Below are 21,095 nucleotides of genomic sequence, written 5' to 3'. Positions count from 1 at the left end.
TGTGTCCCTGTATTTGTGTGGTGCAAAAACAAGCTTCAATAAAACTGAAGAGTCTAATAGGAACATTTCCATGAATTTAAAAATAACAGCAATGGAAACTGTCTCGTAAAATAAGTAAACCTCTCCCTTCAATATTTGCAGCCCAAGTATTTCAGCATTAATTTAGGGCCTGGGAATGTGAAAGTAACTCTAAATTATGAATTCAGCGCTTTGTTCTACAATATGAGAGACCAGGTTTTAAATTCCTTGTCTAGTCCCGGCTCTTGTCATTTCAGTACCACTGCTAGGATGCAGAATTTAGCCCATTTAAAGACCAGTTTAAGGACTATGTAGAAATCACCCGTTATGATAGTGACCCATCAAGCTTCCAGTGGTCCATATTAGATACCCGAAGGATACCTTACTTGTTAGGAAGGTTTCTTTGGCATAAGGTTTCATACCTACTCCAAACTGTTTTCTTAAGAATGCTCTGTGTAGACTAGTTATGGGTAATCTGAAATTGGTCTTGCAAAAGCAGAAAGTAAAATCCAAAGTTAATCCAAAGAAGAAAGTACCAGGGCCTGCAAGCACACCCATTATAACACTGCTTTACTGCCGGGACTGGTCCTATTCCTGAGCACTGCGTTCAGGCTGGTTTAACTGGGTATGGCTCCCTTGGCCACCCCTTTGTGTTCAGACCAGGGCCATGCTGGCTCTGAACACGGTAAGGCACTTGCATTTACGTGATGGGGAGCTTCCACCTGTAAGTTGGGCTTTTAGTAGTTCTTCCTGCTCATTTCCAGCTTTTGTTCCTCCAAGCTGCTGCCATGGACACTGCTTTGCCCCTCACACTTAAGTCCCAGCAGAACAGGTTCAGAGTTCTCACATCCCCTGCTCTGAGCCTTGTCTACCTGAATTTGTCAGATGTCTCTACACCTGCTCTATGATGGTTTTCAACAAAAAGTATATGCTGTCATTAAAGCATCATGAAATAGTAAAATAAAAAAAAAAAATAACAAGGCCTAAATTGTTTATTGTGTATTTTGGATGTGTTGATAGGTTTAAACTCTGTAAGTAGCTGTAATAGGATATAATTAGTTAAGATCTGAGTGAGGTATAACAGGATCATGATTTACTGAAGGTCAGATCTGTATACAGAAGACTGAAATGCCATCAGATTGCTTCAGGACCTGTAGGAGAACTGATCCTGCCAGGATATGTTCTCTGTTGCCATGCTTCTGAAATACATGGCAGGCAGGTTGTCCTTGAAATTTCTTTGTCTTTCCTAATTTTTCATCTTCAGGAAAAGTCTTCCAAAATCTGGATAGAGGAAGAATTTTTAGAAAAAAGGCAAAAAGGCCCATTCTTTCCCTAGTATAGAATCCTGACAAGGCTGTTAATCTGTTAAATTATATGGGGCAGATCCTATAAGACGGGAATTTATTTGGCAATGACTCTGTGTAGATTAAATGATCTACCAGAACTTGTTCATAAACAGACCTGGAAACTGCATCCAAACTTTGTTCATAATTTAAGGTACAGGAAAGCATCCAGAAAGAATTTAAATGCATTCAGCCTCTTATCATCAGGTCTCAGAGAGCAGCTGGCCACTCCTGGATACATACCATAGTACAAAGACTGCTTGGACATCAGCTTATCTTCCAGTTTATTAGCTGAGACAAACATGGACGACCTAGAAGTCATCTCTTTTCATAAGCGCCTTCTTGCTCTGTTTACCATCCCCTGCCCATGCTGTGGTTCCTTTTCTGCTGCATATCTTTCCAGAGAGTTCCCCACCCATGCTACACTTAGAGACAGCATACAAGCACAGTGCCTGTCTCCTTGGAGAAACCTACATCCATTAAATAATAACGGCAAAAAAATCTCACAGGCGTGCCATGTTCCCATTACTTCCGCTTGGGGCCAGTTTCAAAGGTAGATTGAGGTGGCAGCCATCTAGCCTAGCAAGAAACTGTATGTGCTAAAACTTCTACGAATGTGAAATGGGCCACCTGCAATAACTGTTATAAAATTGTTAAATTAGTAACAGTGATTATTCTCATTTCTTACTGGGATATCAGGGAACTAGCACGGAACAGCAGTAAAAAAGGCTCCTGCACAGTCCAGAATATAGGTTAAACCAAGTGTTGCGCCCGCAGTGAAACCAGAAACCTTGCTGAACTCACTGCAGGGCCTCCTGCTTGCAAGGACTTTAAGTGTCACCTTATATCCCCGTTGGAATAGTACAAAAGCGAACAGGAAAGAGTGATCCATTTTTTAATGCCTGCTAAAAATTAATCTGGCATGAAAGGAATTATAAATCACAAGATGCCACAGAAAACTGGAATGTATAAGCTTAATAAAATCACAGTTCTCAGTCCCAGTTCTCCCAGTTTGATGCACCAGATCTTCAATACATCCCAGTGAATCCTCTTTATTTAATTTAGCAAAGTGCGTGAAAGCTCCCGATCAACAGCAAGGCTTCACTCGAGCATGTACTGTATCACAGAAGGATCCACTTCTTCTGCCATCAGACTGGCTTGCAGACTTTGGATTGTTGCTTTCTTCCCAAAACGCTGTCTCCACAGGACAAATGCTGCTACAATCTGTGACTGCACGTTGTGAGGGTGATTGACTTTACATCGATAGATGTCAGTATGGGACAAACCCAAGCACAGAACAATATGCTCCCATTCAGGTCCCAGTCTCTTTGCAAGCTTGTTCATCTGCTGATCTGTTGGTGAGCTCTTCAAAATACATGGTGCAATTTCAGTTACGTCTGTAAAAACAAAGAAGAAAAAGAACATGCATACACATGTCTCTAGGCAATGCTGCAAATATTAATGTAAAACCTTGACAAAGGAGAGAATAAGCAAAGCTGAGGTGAAAGAATTAATTAACTAGAGAAACAGAATGCACACTCAACCAGAAAAACGAATTACATAATCAACCAGAAGATTAATTAGAGGAAAACTAATGCTCAATGGACCTTATTAGAGAGCCTGGAGCTTCTGAATGTCAATAATCCAGATATCAGAGCTCTGCTCTGAAGCCAAAACTTTCAAAAGTAATTATAGATTTTGGGGTAGCAAACAAGAAAGGTTTAAAAGCAACGTGCTTCCAGCAGTCAGCACCTTCTGAAATCAGTCTGGTTGTACGAGTATGAAACAGTGACAAATGACAAACACAGGACCAGCAAAACCTTATTGCTCCTGTCATGTGACTCTCTGTTTATACACTTCACAAATAATTGATTCCTTAGTTACCAGGTGTTGCCCCATTTTTTTGCTGATGGCTGTTCACAAGAAATTTTTCTGTCTCCTAAGATGCTACTTACCAGAATATATTCCCCTTTGTGCCCTCTCATATATGGCAAATCTACCTTTGTTTCTGTGTTTGTTTTTTTTTCTTCTTTTATTTGAATAAACTGATAAGCGTGGTTCAGGTGAACCCGTATGAACAAGCCATCAACACCGTTTCCCAAAATGAAGCATGAATGTAGCTGTAATTATCATCGGTAAAAAAAATCTCTTAGGCACCGAGCCAAGTATTTCTTAAAAATACAAGTGATCTCTTCGCTATGGCAATGTGGTTATTTCAAAAACAACAACAACAACAACAAATTAATTAAAAAAAGTGTTAATAGCAGAGTGAGATGACAGTGCTCTTCAGAAATATGCTGCAAGGGTTCCATCCCACCCAACTATAGATAGCCCCTCCTGAACTCATTATGCTATGATTAATTATTGCTAAGGAGAGAAATAGGCTCTTCTAGGAGACAATCCATTTCATCGGAAAGAAGATGTCTAAAATAGACCAGATGAATTGCTCCTCTAAAAACGCACATTTCTCTCCGTTGACTATAAAAGGATCGCTGGGTATAAGCTCAGATGTTGACGTCGATGCTGTAAACGCCCAGTGCTGGTGAAATGGTTCTCTGCCTGCAAATTCAAACCACAGACCAGTTGCTTTAAAAAGGTGCATTTAGAAAAGCAGCGTATCTGTAAAACATTTTCACTCTCCGATACCTTTTGAGATCACAAGCTGAAATGAACGGTCAATGCTGGCAGCAATTGTTACTCTACTTTTGTCACCGAAGATACTGCGTCAAAACAGAGCAAAAATATCCTCAGGAAAACGCTAATTATAGCCTGCCAATCCGAAGCAGCAGCCTCCCTCCAGAAGAGCTGCTTTGCAAAATCTAATTTATAGCTCCCATACCATGTTCACAGTCTCTGCCACAGCAGAGCAGCAACACCAGAAAGCACCACTCCTTGATTTCCTCAAAAACAAAATGATTTTGCATAGAATACCCAGCGCCTGCGAACATTAATATTGCTTGAGCCCAGTCACACGAGTGCTGCACAGAGATGCTGTGAGTAAAGGCAAAATCGCTTTCTGAAGACCACCTAGGTGTCATGGTTTTGGCTGGAATAGAGTTAATTTTCTTCATAGAGGCTCACACAGTGCTGTGTTTGGGATTTTTGATGAGAATAGTGGTGATAACACATGGATGGTTTCAGTTGTTGCAGAGCAGTGCTCACACAGAGCCAAGGCTGTTCCTGCTCCTTGCACTGCCCTGCCAGTGAGGGGCTGGGAGGGGACACAGCCAGGACAGCTGGCCCAGGCTGACCAGAGGGGTGTCCCACACCGTGTGGCATCATGCTCAGCAGTAGAGCTTGGGTAGAGAAGGAGGAAGGGGGGACGCTGGCAGTGATGGTGTTTGTCTTCCCAAGGAACCGCTCTGTGTGACGAGCCCTGCTTGCCTGGAAGTGGCTGAGCACCTGCCTGCCGATGGGAAGCAGCGAATGGGTTCCTTGGTTTGCTTTGCTTGTGCACGGCTTCTGCTTTACCCACTGAACTGTCCTGATCTCAACCCATGAGTTCTCGCACTTTTACCTTCCCGATTCTCTCCCCCATCCCACCAAGGGACAGTGAGCGAGCAGCTGTGTGGGGCTGAGCTGCCTGCCGGGGCTAACTCTAGCCACTTTGATCTTTGTCTCTGCGTTGCCAAAGGAACTGGGGCAGCGGCTGGTTTGGGAGCAGGGCACAGGACACACCACTTTCCCCACAGGTCACCAAGACAGCCCGGGCTGTCCCAGCTATGATAGTGATGGCTGAGCTTTGAGACCACCCTTTGGCCTCAGTGGATCCTGAGACACGAGGGTGCATGACAGGATGGCGGCCCCAGGCCATTTCACAGAGCTCAGGAACACCTCATCTCCTCAGGCCTCATCTGCAGACACTGAACAGATACGTCTGTGAAGACAAGGGCCCATGGCCTGCAGGATGAACGTACTGCTGGTGGTGTCAGCAGGGGCACGGAAGGCAGGACCTAGGTGACCCTGTCAGCCCTAACACCACTCCCTGAAGACGGCCGAGCAACACTGGTGGGCCTGCCCTGCATTACACATGATTCCAGTCCCACAGGAGCACCAGGACAGCCGAGTGACTTTTATGAATGCAAATATGAACGCAAGTGTTGGAGAACAAGTAAATTTTACAACAAATACAGCTACAACGTGCCACCAATCTGCTCATACTAAACCCCTGCGTTGTCCCATGGTCAGCTACTAGGCGGAAGCCCTGTGCCCCAAGGAGTATGACCTGCCAGCCCGAGCCTCTTGCTCTCACACTGGAATTTTTACATCCAGCAGAACGATTTTATGGTACTGAAATATGATCAAGCAGGGAGGCCTAACAACAATACATGTCAGCTTGTCCATCCAGCCTTTGATATCAGGCAGATTTTTTTACTACAACAAGTATCTTGCCTTCAGCCTGTTATCAGCCCTTTAATAAGAATAAGAATAAAAACCATCCAGGAAATCTTTTCATCTTGAGCTAGCATCTGATTCTAATATGGATGCAGAAAATTCTGGGACAGAAGCCAAATGTTAAATTTAATACAAAGGCCTGTTATTTTAGGCCCATTTTATTTTCTGTGATAGCTCTTTTTCAGCTCCCATACAAAGTCACCGAGAAAAACCCGAGACAAGTATTACATGACAGGTAACATTATTTAGAGGCATACTGAAATATTTAGTGAGACCATTTCGTTATGACAAATGCAAAATCACATAAAGGTTTGGATATGATCTAGGACTAATAACACCCTTAATTTAATAAACACAAGGGCATTTCAGGTAAAAAGGAAATGCATTTTCAGTCCTCAGAACCCAAGCTGCTTTGGACACACTGCAAAAACATTAAAGACGGCTTTTTAAAGTTACTTTTACTATAGACCCTCACTTATAGTCTGCATTGGTCAGGAACAGGCTGAGGGAGGCAGCAAGATTATAGCAAAAGTTTCAATTATGCAGATCCTCTGACTACATTTGAGAACTACATTTAGGAAACCAAGACCTCAATTTGCATATATCCTCTTCTAGCTCTAGGTGGATCCCCTGTGAAGATGTACATGACAAAACAGACGTGGGCTTAGGCTCAGAGAATTCGTTCTGCACTGTTGGGAGAAATGGGGCCTGGGGAGAGGTGACGTGACTGGCATGCAGGGTGTCACTGGGCTGCTTGCTCATTATCAGGCTTGCTGCAGTGCTCTGAAGTGTATCTTAGACAGGGACCTGGCAGGTGATGAGGGATTTCCCTGGGAAGATCATTTGCAGCGTTTCTACCTCTGGTAAGCACACCAAGTGAAAGACCACAACAGCTGTAGACACGGTCTGCGCTGTGAAGTGCCACGGCTGCGTGCTATGGAGAGAGGGAGCCCAGCCTGCTGCTGCTCACACCAAAACCACCGAGCGCCTGAGAAACGGCGAGCTGACAGCCCTTTGCTGGGGAGCGAGCTGACCTGGGCCTGCCTGCCAGATTGCTGCTGCAGCACTGGAACCATGAAAAGCACCTTCCTCAGGGCTGGAAGCAGGGAGGATGTTATTCACCCTGGTTTTGGAGTAGGAACAGACCCAGAGAAAGAACTGCGGCTCCTTCTGTTTGAAGTCGCAGCACAAACAGGTTTCTCCCCTTCACCTGCTCCTTGCCGCCAGCTCTAGCTGTTCAAGGAAGCTCGTTCACCCTAAACCTTTATCCCATCTGTCCCAGTTGAAAAAAACTACTTCTGGCCAGTGTGTACATGTGTGCTTCCAGGCTGCTGCACTGAAAGAGAGATACGGCCATGCTGGTGAGTGTGGACAGGAAACAGACCTGGATATAAATAGAAATTATCACAGATATGGACCAGACAAAACAGAGTAACCCAGATGCCAAAGATATGTCTGGGGCAAAGGCATCTGGTTGCCACTTTTGCATTTCTTTTCCTTCAGGACATTTCCAGCTTCCAGCATGAGACTACAAGATGTTGTAACAAGCAGGGGGGTGGAAAATGAACTCACTCCAGTTTGCCCCTCTTTGGCAGAAGTGAGAAGATGTAACATAAAGTCCAGTGAAAATGGGCTTTGAATCACTTAAAACTTTTTTTTTTTTTTTTTTCTTTTCTCATCATCATCTAGGTGACAAAAAAAGCTGAGATCATCTCAGCTGATGGCTGTCTTGTGTCACTGGAAAATCTTTATCAGCACCAAGGAATTGACTTACTCTTGATATTGACAGAACTCAGTGGGGAGCAAATGAGCTTGGCTCCTGCACTGGGCACAGCAGTGAAAAGCATCCAGGCGTTTTTGGGTGATCTGCAAAGTACCCAACTGATTCCTCAGAACCGCCAGCGGCCCAAAATGCCTCACGGTTTTGTACAAAGCACTCTCCTTTATGGCAGTATGGCCTCTCTGTGTGTGGCAAAAAGCATCTGTAAGAGTTTCAGAGATCTTTCTCCCTTATGCAGTCAATTCATTTTTACATGATGTAATGATGTAATGATCATAGAATGATGTAATGAAATATATATATATAACAAAAAAAAAAAAAAAGACTTTCTGGCTTTTGCCATCTGCTATGTACTTTGATGGAAATAATGTACCTGATTCCCAAGTGCTGAAAAAGTCCCAATCAGCTACCACCTAATCCTGTGAGGACAACTCCATAGCAGTTCAGGATGCTGTTAGGGAGCCAGGGATAACATGGCCCACTTGTTATCTAATAACTGCTGGTTAAATTTGCCACTTGGGAAAGGATGTTCTGGGGACTGGTTTCTGCTCCCAGCACTGCCTCTGTATTTTATCTATTAAAAATGATCACTTACACACTCACTGAATAAGAAGGAAGGAGCAGATCTGAAAGAGATCAGAATCCAGGTCTCTGAGCTGCACATCCTAGTGCCGAGATGCACAGTCATGCTCCGCTTCATTTCCTTTCTCCAGATAAATCATTCCAGAAAAAAATAGAAAGATTTCCCTGGGAAGGGTCAAGAACACTTCTTAGCCTCCAGAGTGGAGCCTGATGGAGAGAGAGAAAACTCTCCTAGGAAGAAAGGGTTACACTGAGACACAACAAAATTGAATGCAAGAGTCCTTGGGTGAAACAAAGCCAGACAAACACTAACTATTGTATGATCACATCACAAACAGGCAGGTGATTCTGGACTTCAAATCTTGCATAGCTGGGAATGAGACTGCGGAAAGGAGTAGTTTCTTAGTTATGCATCTGGCCTCAGCATCTCCTGTTGGTAGGTGTACGGAGTCCTTCAGTGATCTGGACTCAAGTCCCTAACATTTTTCACTTGACCCCCTAACCAGATCTGGCTCGTAATATCTAAAGAGTTCAAAGCAAGCATTTCAGAGTCCTCTTCAACCAACTTTCCTGGCATCTGGAGTACACTTCTTCCTTGAGAAGTGCTGAAGTTAGAGCAAGCAGTCCCACAAGCAACAACCCAAAGAAGCCTTGTTTACCCCAGGTGTGAGTCCTGCAGCTGATTGACTCCTGCTTCAGCCACGTTCCTCACAGGACCTCTCCAGCTGCCCACTAATTCTCAAGAAATTCATGAAATCAATTCTCGCCACAACAGCATCTAGGCAGGCTTCCTTGAATTGGCCAACAGGTTCAGAAGCTCGTAAGGGTAGCTCCATACACACAGTAGCCTTCAGAAGAGGAGTGCACAGCCTTGCTTACAGTAGAAAACCACACCAAAGATGTTGGGAGCTCCCAGCGACAACGCTCCACAGAACAATCATCACTAATGCACCAGCAGCCAGTCACATTTGGAGCTCTTCAGCAAAAGGAAAACACATATGATGAAGAATTTGTGCCAGCCTCTGCTTCCCTCCAGCCCCTTCCGAGCGCAGCACACTTACTCCGCTAGTGTGAACCATGGACACACTGCTGGATACTGAGCGGGCCTGGTCGTGGTTGCCAGACTGTGTGCTGTGTATTTTGGCAGGTGCATTATGTTCCAGAAATCGTTTAATGACTAAATGTCATAACAGCAAACAACTTGCATATAACCGTGTAGATTCGCTTTAAAGTGTAATCCCCTTGGCCCGAGCACAACAGCCGAACTGGGTCTGTCACGGAGCAGAACAACACCTGGAGGATCAGGTTGGGACAAGCTTTCGAGAGCACTGAGGTGGGGTTGCAGAACCTGAACTGGAAGGTGTAACGCCCCTGGTAAAGGAGGGAGCTGAGACTTCAGAGAGCTGCAGCCCCTCACGAGCTGCCAGAGACCCCGGATAAAAGGGAAAGAGATTATGAGTCTTGTCTCCCAACGGGTGCTGTCCTTCACTGAAGTCAAAGACCAGAAGGTGAAGGTGGTGACGGTGGGAAGGGTGGAACAAACAGGTTAACTGCTGGGTAACTGCAGGGGGTGGGTTGGCTGGATTTGTTAGAAAAGGGGGTGGGTGGTGACACTGGGCCTCCTTTTGTGCGCTGCTCTTCTGCTTTCCTTTCAGCTGTTCCCTCCCAGCCCTGTTCTAACAGGCGGAACGCAGGCAAATGCCTGCCCTCCTCACACAGCACATCCAAATCCACCAGCACTAAGCCAACCTGCGGCAATGGATGGCTGGAGTGCCAAACGGGAAAGTATCATGCTAGATATACAGCATTTGGCAGTACTGCGTGGGGACTGCAGCACTTATTCTGTCCTGTGCAAATTAAAAATGGAAATGAAGCAGCATAAGGCTATTTCCTTGTTGTGAACTTCAGAAGGTCTGATTCAGGACCCATTCAATATGAGACACTAGCTCAAATCACTGATCAGTAAAAAAGTAGAATAGACTATCCAGAAACCAACCCCTGCTCTGTAATTTGGGTGTTGTTTTTTCTACTTGTTGCTGCTAATTAAACACCAGACTGATTCAAAGGCAGGGAAGAGAACACTGGTGTTTTGTAACAGCTCCAAATAATCATGCTCCAGGGAACGTGGAAAAATATTTCTCTTCCATATATCACCGTGGAGCTATTTTTTTTCTATAACTCTGTGAACAACACGGAGCATGCAACCCATCCAAAGTATGTTCAAAACCACTAAGGTCCACCCCTGGTCACCGGGGATCAAAAAGTGTTTTACCAGGGAGCGAGAAAAGTGGAACCGTATCCTGTAAAACCTGAACACTGACAGCTGACCCCATTATAGATATCTTTCTGTACATAAGGTTAATACGCTCAGATTAAAATAATTTACAGAAAAAGATTAAAATGACTTAGAGAAGATGTATAGCCTTCTGCTTTTAGCATGTGCACAGCTGTTTCTATGTCAAGTTCGCAGACTGTGGTTGTTGCTCCACTTCTCTGTGCTTGTTGCCTCCTCTGTAGGTTTCTGCTCACTACCAAAGAGACAGCCATGCCTACCTCTTTCAACCTGTTTGAGTATATCAGAGGACACCACTGAATGATGACAGCCAAGTATACACTGATCTCTGCTTGGGAACTCCCTCTCTTTCCACAAAACTGAATTAACATGGGAAAATCCTGGGGATGGAAAACCTACACCTTTGCAGGAACAGCAGGTCCAATTAGCTTCCCAAGAATGCCTGTATAAATCCAGAATAAATACTATCTCCTCTAATGCAATCAAAATCAAATCTTGGTCAGTTAAATACTCAGACTGAACTACAGAATGAAACCTGCACCTTAAGCACATTAAAAAAAAAAAAAAAAAGTAGAATGCTGCACATTTTTTCCACTGACAACACTACTACAGTAAAACGAAATTGACAGAGAATTTCATGTTGAGTATCTGCCATAGGTATGCTTCACAACTGAAGGATTTTAAAGTTTCTGTAAATTGATAACTTCTGGTCTGATGAATCCACACAGTCATTAATATACAGAATGTGTATGTATAAAAACCAACCTCTGTCAATTAGTGATCATAAAATACACTTAGCATAAGTGTACTTCTATTATAGTAATTTACATTTCCACTTCTCATAATTAAATTATCAAAGACACTAATCAAAATGAAAGTAAATATAAATTATTAAGATTGGCTGTGTTCTTCCACATCGTGCTGTTTTTTTTAAACTTGCACTACAAGATGGGAAGTTCTCTGTCTTATTTTAAATAAATTTGAATATAATACCATGGCAGTCAACATGCAGAAAAAAAAATGTGGCCGTGATTTTGCAATAATCAAATCTATGGCAACTTTAAATGGTCTCCCTCAAGAGAAGCAGAATTCACCCGTGGTACCAGGTTCAACTCCTTCCTGCCAAAATGCTCCTGGGATTCTACATTACTGCAGGAATTAAAAGGTCCATATATCTTCATTCACTGGCACTCTTCTTTGTGCTCTCTAAGGCTCCATGCTTTGTGACACTAACTGCATTTTTGGTACCGGGGTATGAAAAGAAGGCAGCATAAAATTTTGTAAAATTACAGGCAATTCGAGAATGCAGATGTTTCTATTTTGGCTCGATACCAGCAGCAGCTAGTTCATGTATTCTTTATCACTTGCTAATGACTGCATAGTAGCTGCGGATGTGGCAACAGACTGCTAAAACCTGAAACATAAACATTCGGAATTTGTGACGAAAGTTTTCAGTTGTATTCTCACTATTCAGTTTCAGTAGCTGCCCAGTCTTGAACTTTTTTGTAATGTGTCTTACACGTTTTGTACTTCCACAGATTTCTGCAGTACTGATGGCCTTCAGTACCAGCCCATGTTTAATCCATGTTAAACAGATTGACAGGGAAGCCCCTAAATAAATCCAAGCTGTCTTAAGTTTTCACCCTTTTCAAGCTGTAGGAAACAACCCCTGTGTTTGAGGAGCTGAAACAGATCCACATTTCACTTTTCATTTGCTTTTTATTGGGAAGAGCAGGGATGAAGTTTCAGCAGTTAATGCTGTGGATTTTATTCTGTGACCTGTGTGAAAAATGAAAGAATTACAATCCTATCTAGTATTTCTCTGCGGTTGCATACCATGAAATCAGATAAACGATTCCACAAATAAAATGGTGGCTACAGATGCATACAAGGAAAATAATGTCTGTGCAAAGACAACACAAACACAAGAGGTTTTAATATCTGCTCTCTTTTTAGGCAGGATTACCTAAGCATTACAGACAAGATTGGATTGAATTATACTGTGTTTTTATACTTCTCTATTTTTTGCAGGATTTGATACTGACTGCTCCTGTACCTGAAGTGGAAGCAAAATTTGCTGATATTTCCCATGGATTTCTATGTTGTTGTCTGTAAATAAGCCGTGTGCACCAGCACTGAAGCCACAGCTAATGACTGCATCCTTGCAGTGACACCTTTGGTATAAATGCACGAACGAGCATGGAACATCACACTAAAGAAAAAAGCAACGTCTAGTTAATGGAAAGGTTCTGAGGAACACCTGAGCTTTTAGGAATTATTTGGAAGAACTGCTTAAATAAATCTGATGCCTTGAAAAGTTATATGGGAAGAACAGGTGTGACCGTGCTTTTAGAAGCCAGGTGCACCCATCTGCTAGCACAAAGCTACCTGATTGCATGACAGAGCAAAGACAAGACTCTTTGGCTCACATGCCATCCGTCACACCAAGAATCAAGACTAGAAATAACGCTGAAAATCAAATTCTAAAGTATGTCAGTGGATTTCTATATAATTTTGAATACTCTGCAGTTCTTAGTGAATTCAGTAGAGTTCAATAATACTCATGACACATTCAACCATTAATTACCAGTCTGAACCATACAGAGCCATCATTTCCCTCAATCAAGTCTCTTCTCCATCCTATCACAAATAATAATTAACAATCAGAGGATGGTTGTACGGAGCCATGACGATCATAAAGCGCATTAATACTTGCAGTAGACTTCTTGTGGTTCCATAGGAAGCAAATGTTTACCCAGGTGGGCAGGGCAGCTCTGACAGAGCAACTCACCCACTCTAAGTGCAAAACAAAGACAACTGGAGCAATTAATGATTATTTTGTCAGCTATGTGACAAACTCATCATGCAACTTTTGTCACGGGGATTGAAATTTAACTTCTTGTGACAGAAACCTCTTGAATGCTTATTTTAAATAGCTGGAGCTGTCTTTCAAGGAGCTGAGGCAAGTATTAATTCTGCTGTTCCTTTGCAAGTAAGAACCACGGCAGAATCTACAGGATGTTTATCTGCCGAGCACAATAAGTAAGTAATTTCTTTTTCCTAGCAACTTTCCTACCAAGAAATCTTTCTAAAGGCTGAAGCATTTCAACAATAAAATCATGCGCTTGGACTTAGCTGTAGATGTTTCTCTCCTGCAACAACAAAACTAACAGTGCCAGCATGAAGGGCTGTTTTGTTATGTAACACAACCAGTCACACATTTTTCCCTTGCAGGACTTAAACCAAGTATGACAACAAGCCATTATACTTAGCCTTGATAAAACTGTTCATTCTGCCTAGAGATTTTTCTTCGAGCTGGCTCTTCTTTTTGCCTTGGCTTCAGTAAGTCAGAAATATCAGAATCAAAGATCTGCACAACAGATGGAACTCGGTTCAGAAGAATGCCTTTGGCTGGTGAAGATCTTTGCCTGGCAGGTGTCAAACCAAAATTAATACTGCACATATTATGCTTTACCGAGTTTCAGATTTTAGCGAAGTGAGACTGCGTTCCTTCCTGACCACAAACATATATTAATAGAACAAGCCATGCAGAGCAAGCTAAAACTGTGCTATCATTATGCTGAATCCTTCACTGCTTGGCATTTTATTTAATCATTTACACCTGTGAGAAGCAAATAAACAAAGTGCTACCAATAGGTTAGCCGAGTGTCTCTTTATAAACATTTTGCACAGGTGCAAAAGACTTCACAAAATTTCATGAAGCAACATGGACTTAGATCCCTCCTGTTTCTTTTTCCCTCCTTTTCTTGTGTCAGGGCCTTTTTCCTTAAAGGCTTATGAACTTTAGTAGAGTTTCTGACATTTCAAAATCCACAGGAAAACCAGATACTGGTACTAAAATACACTGCTCAGCTCCGGCCGGTCACTATGCCTGGCATGCCAAGCCCGGGTTTCAGCAGCCCGAGTCACAAGGCCGGGTTTTCCATAGGTGCCGGGAAGGGCAGCTTCAGGTGTCACCATCTGCTCCTCTGCATTTCCAAAGGAGTGGGAGGTTCAGCATCACCACCGACCCTCTCTCGTGCCAAGTCACTTGAAGATTTGAGAGAAATTAACCTGGAATCTCATGACTTGTTCGACACAGCTGTACTGCCTAAAAGCAATTTCAGCTGACTGATGGGACAGTAATTTTAAAAAGTCACAGTCAAAGGACTTTTAATCATCTGTAAGGCAAACGACAGATTATATCTGTGTGTGCATACGTGCATATACATATACATATGAACATTTCCAATTTCTTAATAAAAAAGATGAAAGCCTCGTAGGTATCTGCAAGTCAGATTTACCCCCTTTTTAATTTCATTTCCACAGATTTGGTTTAGGGAACTGGCACACCACCCTGTGAGGAAAAATGATGGAAAGAAGACAGTGGGTGCAGCCATTGCATACCCAGAGGACCTATTCCACCGAGCACTTTACGTGACCGAGGGGCTGGTGAGTATTTCTTTCCCCTCTGACTCAGTACTGATCTAATACCCGGCAGGATTTGCTCGCCGGCGTGCTTCGTGGTTGTCCTGGGACACGGCACTCCGACCAACTGCGCTCATTAAAGGTCCCAAGGCAGTACTGAAAGCAACGAGGTGACTCACTGCTGTAGCTGTGTGCTTGAAGGCTGTGGGCCCGGTTACTCTTTTTCTCACTCAGGAATAGGATTTTGCCAAAGTGACTGAAGCAAGTTCAAAATCAAACAAGCTATTAGCAAACACGTGTATTACTCGGGATATTTGTGTAAGATTTATGCCGGTATTAGTGGGACAAGTCCTATACAAAACTTAAACATCAAAAACCCTTGTGCTCCGATGATTAATTTTCCTATCTCATGCATACAGAACAATGTTTTCCCTCACAGCTTTCTAGTCTACTAGCTGCCAGGTTTTGATCCAGTATCAAAATTTCAGTCACTTCGGCTTTTGTGTGTAGCAAATCAGAAATAAAAATGTCTTAACATCAGAAATGAAAAGGCTGGGAGATCAGACAGACCATAAAAGATTTGTTTTACTTGGTTTGGGAATTTTACATAACTATGCCTAACCTAAGTAAGATTGAAACAAAACCAAAAGACAAAACAAGAAACTAGACAATTCTGTTCTGTCCCAGAGATGCAGAAATACAAACTATGCTTGTATCCCCATGGGAGCCAAAGCTGAAACTGTGCTATGAACAAGCAAGAAGGGCTGCTTATTTGCTCCACCACTGTTCTTGACATGACAGCTACCTCCTAAAGTTAAAAATGGTAAAGCAATCTCAAAGAAGAAAAAAATAATTCTTAAGCAAACATCTTTCTAGTTAACAAACTCATAAACAAAGAGATAAGGGCTTTTTATAATGCTGACAATTTTTGTGCTAGAACTGCAGACTTCACAGTTTTTCTCTTCCTTCCTTTTTCAGAGGAACTGCTAGGTGCTGGTTGACTTTAATACAGAAATAAAACATGTGGTGAAGCAATGACCTTCTAATTGGTTTTGGTGTTAGCCAAGGCTGAATATTTTGAGCCTCACACTAAACATGTTACCTAATTTTGTGCGGGGGTTGCAGTAAGACTAACCAAATGTTTTTGAGATGCACGGCTGACACATTCTGAGAAAGTATCCTCAAATTTCCATTTGAGGAAATACGACATACCACATCAGCATATGTGAACTGTGTAACAAACTACACAGAGCCCTGCTACCTAACCTGACCTTTTACTTGCACTTTAGTGTGCATAAATATGATGATAACAGGTACAGAGGGTTCATGTGCAAAGTTGACAAGTTCAAGTGCAGAAGACAGATAAAAATTTGGCTTAAATGCTTCAGTTTTCCCTCAGTTTGTAAGATCCTATCTTTCTAAGGTGATTATGAAGCCTTGGAGTTCTGTCCTAAAGATGTAAGATTGATTTATTTAAACATCTTAATTTCTGGTTTTTTTTTGGATTGAAAATGAGGTCTTCTTGTCCACTTGAAAGAGGTCAACAAGAATGTGAAAGTATCTCTGACTCAGGCTTTTTAAAACACATTATTTACTGCTATTTATACTGTGTTTAAATTGTCTTAACTCTTTAGCCACAGCATGCAAAGTTCTTGTTACAGACATCTTGGAATCTAAAGATTTATGAAGGTAAATTCCAAAATTGCCAAATGAGTTGGGATACTCAAGACAAAAACTGCAAAGAGTTTTCAGCAAAGTGTTTTCCAGAAATTCTGTGCAGGTAGACTGTGAAACTGTGGACAAGAATCTCAATAACAGCACAAGAAGACAGCAGTCATCTTTAAACAAGCCAGATACAAAGTATTTGACTCAACAGACCTCTGCCATAAACCAAGCAAGGAAAGCACGAGGAATTTTTAATATTGTTCTTTGTGTCTTGCAATTATTTCCACACGCAACTGGAGAAACTTAGGCAACCGAAGATGCCTGCATCTGTAAGTGCTGCTGCCTACAGGGAGCAGAAGTATGTTTGGAACTACTGTGTTCAGCTTAATGAAGCAATTTCAAACAACATATAAAATTGTTTCAGATACACAACTGTAAAAAAAATCATAGCTCTGTAGCCCCACAGACTGCTATTTTAAAGACAGTTTCATTAAGAAACACAGCTTGAGAGTATCTGTCAAAAAAGATCAGAGCTTCACGCAGGGACAGCAGGAGGCAGCTGAAGCAATCTGCAGCACAGCCCTGGTGCTCATCGGTCTCTGACCCTGTGGAAAAGTGTAATTACTGCATGAATATACCTATTAGATTAAAAGAGAAAACCCAGGGAAAGGCAAAACCCTGCTAGAAAGAGATGGTGAGAACTCTTCTTGTTTTATGCGAGGGCCTACAGCTCTGGATGTCCCAATATGATTAAACTGTTCGACTGACAAAACAACTTTGGCTTTAATTTGAAGTTCACATTTTTCTGTGGGAATCATTAAATATGACACACTTGCCCTGTTCCACAGAAAAGCAAATCTGCCTCTACTTTTTATTCTTCTGAAGCCTTAACTTAATTGTGCAACATTTGATTTAGAAATATATTTGAAGATGTTTTAGATATTACCTCACTTGTACACCATCCCAGGCTTTCCAGGAACTCTAACCCAACAGCCTTCTAGCCTTGCTGATATCTGGACTACTGTATTTTATGGCTTCCACACTGTACTGTCTGGAAACTCCCAGTGAGACTGTCCTCACTGTATTAAATATGAGCATGTAGGAAGGACAGATGCTGTGCTGGAGAGTTTTCAATCTCAGGCCCAGACCCTGAAAAAGGCTTTGCTTGTATGAATTTATGTATGCGGAGATTGCCATCAGAGAGTTACAACAACTCTGAGGAGCTGGGCCTACACAGGTGAAGAAGGAGAAGAATCAGAAGGGATCAGAGAGACAGCGAGGAGCAATCCAGGTCACCCACGCTGCATTTCCTGCTCATGACCACTGCTTTGACAGGTGTCCATCTTCACATCCTGGTGGAGATCCAGTATGCCTCTGCTGTTTTAATCAGAAAGCTTAATTTACAGGGTCCTAGAAATGTCAGTAATAAATTGTCCCAAATCATTGTAAGTATGGAATTGAAAATATTGGAATTTGAAACTCCAGTGACACAATGACAACCAATGGGAGCAGACTGATGTCCAGTAGTTCTTTGAGCTAGAAGGGCTGAAATGATAGAGACTCTGTGAGACTTGTCTTTGTGACAAGGCTGGGGCTCCAGTCTTGCAGTTCTGCCCAGTGCAGGCCCTCCTGACACTTCTGACCCATGGAGCTGACGCTCTACACAGAGGAGCTCCCCCACACTTAAACTGCAGGATGGAAACAGCGAGGTTTCACCCAACCGTGTTTCACATAACTTCGGTCAATCGATGACTGCTGGTAACTCATTAAGACATCTGAGATATCTCCTGTCTGTGAGATATTCCTGCCACCAGTAGTCTGCTCCTTGCCTCCTCCCCCTGCTCAGCCTTTGCAGGTAATGCCCTGATACACGACCACCACAGCAGTCACTCTGAGCGACACATCTCGTGCTGCGTGGAGGTTGGTGAAGTGCTTCACCCACACCGATAGCCCTGGTGGTTTGTTTTCCTAAGGCAACTGAGGGTCTTTGGCACCATCTCTTTGTGGACGCAGGTGCTGTCGTGACCATTTCTCAAAGGAACTGCTGCCTTCACTTAAAGCTACGCCAAGACGACAGAAGATCAACTGCCACAGCCTACCCGGGCATCCTTCAAAGTCTGCACCTTGCCTCCACGCTGCCAGTTGCTTCTAGTTTTTCATCAAGTGGAATTCAAGACATTGAGTTTAATTTGAAAAAACACCTTTGAGCCAAATCCTGACGTCTGCACTTACACAAAGTAATAGATTTTCCCAGGCAATCCACAGTGTGAATTGCTTCTGGTCTCCCACTCTTAGCACTGACTTAGACCTCCTGCCGTCTCATCCATCCCTCCTCTCTTTCCTGCCTTGTGCTGCAGCTGGTGAAGGCTCTTGGAGCTGCAGCAGCGTGCTACCCCCGTGCCTTCACAAGGAACACAGCCCTCCTGGTCACAGATGTGCAATATGCAGTTGTCTGTCACGCAGTCCGTGCTGGCCCAATATGCAGTACTTTGGCCAGATGGGTGGAATCTCTTGCGCCAAAGGTGTGTTGCAAGCTTTGCTGTAATAAAAATCCCCTCCCACTTTTAAACAATTAATTATTTTTCTCTTTTTTTCTTCTTTCTCTAGCTTTTTCGCTCCTTCCCCTCCCATTTTTTCAAGTGGGAAGGAAAGCGACAGGGAGAATAACGATTTCCTCAGCTTCTGTTGGAAAAAAAAACATAGAAAAAATTCCACCACGACAGATTTTTCTTCTTCTTCTTCTTCTTCTTTTTTTTTTTTTTAGTGAAGTTGAGAATCCATTTTTTTTTATTAAAAATTTCCTACATGAGTGCCCAGCTAATACAGGCACTTGGAACCGAAGGCAGCAGGGAGCTGGTAACTCTCTACCTCTGCTTTGTTTATCAGAAAGCCCAGCCTTGTGTGTGGCAAGAGGTCAGCCTGAATTTTTCTCTTAAACTACATCTTTAAAAAAATGTTTTTCGGGGTCTAGGATGTATAAATCACACCCCATAGCCCAGCGTGGAAGCACAGCTTGTGTTGCTTTCCTTCTGCCAGTTGGCTTTACACACCCCCGGTGTAATCCCCACCGTCTCCGCATGTTAGGGAAGGAGGGAGCAAAGCCCCCATGAGTTATGAGACGACCGGGGTGGACAAAAGCGCAGCAGCTTTCCCATGTGCAGAAGGAGAGGCAGAGACAGGAGTGACCAGCAAAGTCCCCAGGACCACAGAGTTAAATGATTTTGATGTGCAGAGGCTTGAGCCTCAAGTTTGGGACCCCAGAATCACCGAGGAGCATGTGCGTGCACTGCACGCTGCCTCTGTTTCTACTCGGGAGTCAACCTTGTTTAAGGCTTGCTTTGTCTTAGCAGATGGCAAGCACGACGGCTGCTGGTTTAAGATTTTTCTGCCAAACCGGCCCCCGGCTGTTTTCAGAAATAAAGAATGCTGCTCTCTTTACCAAAGCAAAAATAGCTCCTCTCCAATTCTCTCCCTCAAACTATTATTTCGCATGTTTCAGGAGTAAATATCAAGCCAGACTACATAATTGCCATTACACAATTTTTAATTAGCTACCTACAGCAATCTTCCCGCTTTAATCGGTGGTGGTGGTGCTTTGGTTTTGTGGTTGGGTTTTTTTTGAGGCTACAGCAGAAATCTGAATTCCCAGCTGGAAAATCCCACAGTTTAGAGCACTACAGCACCAGGTGCAGAATGCGACCTGTCGCGCTGGTCATACTGTGTCTGCCACCAAAAAAAAAAACTGTGACACAAGAACAAGCCCAGACCTCATTTGCACTAGCAAGTATGTAAGGCAGGACTGCACCAGAAAAGACAGTGACGGAAACACATACTGATTTAGTTCATTCCTTCAGCTGTTTTTTTTTTATTATTATTATTTATTATTATTATTTGGCCAGGAACCTCCAATAAATTTTGGCTGTTAACCCAACCTGCCCGTGCCAGCAGAGTCTTCAAGGGCATGCTGCAACTACCCGGCGGCACGGCTTCCTCTGGGAAGGCTCCCTTCCCGCAGCGCAGAAGGGCTCCCAGATACTGCGAGATGTAACTCAATGCCTCCCTCAACCAGCAGCAGGGCGTTGGCTTCCTCATGCTCAAAAACTACCTACAAAACACGAAATAAGTGAAAGTCCAGCAACCTTCGTTGGCACAAGTAAGCTCCACGCAAACCAACAAAAATATCAGCTCTGGGAAATATGATGAGGTCTGGGGACAAACACTTCTCATACTCTTTCCTCCACGACTGGATCTGCTTGCACCTGGAGGTACGGACGGAGGAAACACCCCAACCACACACACACACACGTAGCTTCTCAGCAGACCACCAGCAACTGCTCAGCCAGAAAGTGCAGCTGGAACGCAGCAACCCTGCACAAGTGATAAAGCACCGATGGGCTGGATTTTATGGTGTCAGCCCCAACTCAATAACAGCATCACAGAGTACATATATCCGTCAGCCAAGCCAGCTGTTCTCCCAGGTTTCAGCGAGCCTTTAGCTGCACCGCGTGGAATTGCTGCTCTCCACATGGATCGTGTCACTGGGAGCAAAGTCTGCCACGGCAACTGCAGCAGCACCGCACATTCTCGGTGT

The 21,095-nt window shown here is 43.3% G+C and overlaps 1 protein-coding gene across 4 annotated transcripts in view; it reads right to left on the bottom strand.

Annotated features, from left to right (window-relative positions):
• Positions 1–2,240: 2,240 nt before the first annotated feature.
• CRADD (CASP2 and RIPK1 domain containing adaptor with death domain) overlaps positions 2,241–21,095 on the bottom strand; it is a 75,145-nt gene continuing 56,290 nt past the window's right edge. For all 4 annotated transcript variants that reach the window (XM_068668291.1, XM_068668312.1, XM_068668304.1 and 1 more), the window contains exon 3: positions 2,241–2,758. In XM_068668291.1, the coding sequence (XP_068524392.1) occupies positions 2,463–2,758 (296 nt within the window). In that variant the 3' untranslated portion in view covers positions 2,241–2,462. The remainder of the gene's footprint in view (positions 2,759–21,095) is intronic.

This window comes from Anas acuta, chromosome 1 (genome assembly GCF_963932015.1).
Source record: "Anas acuta chromosome 1, bAnaAcu1.1, whole genome shotgun sequence".
NCBI classification, from domain to species: Eukaryota; Metazoa; Chordata; class Aves; order Anseriformes; family Anatidae; genus Anas; species Anas acuta.
The sequence above is the reverse complement of the archived record's forward strand: the minus strand, read 5'-3'. Positions and strand labels throughout refer to the sequence as shown.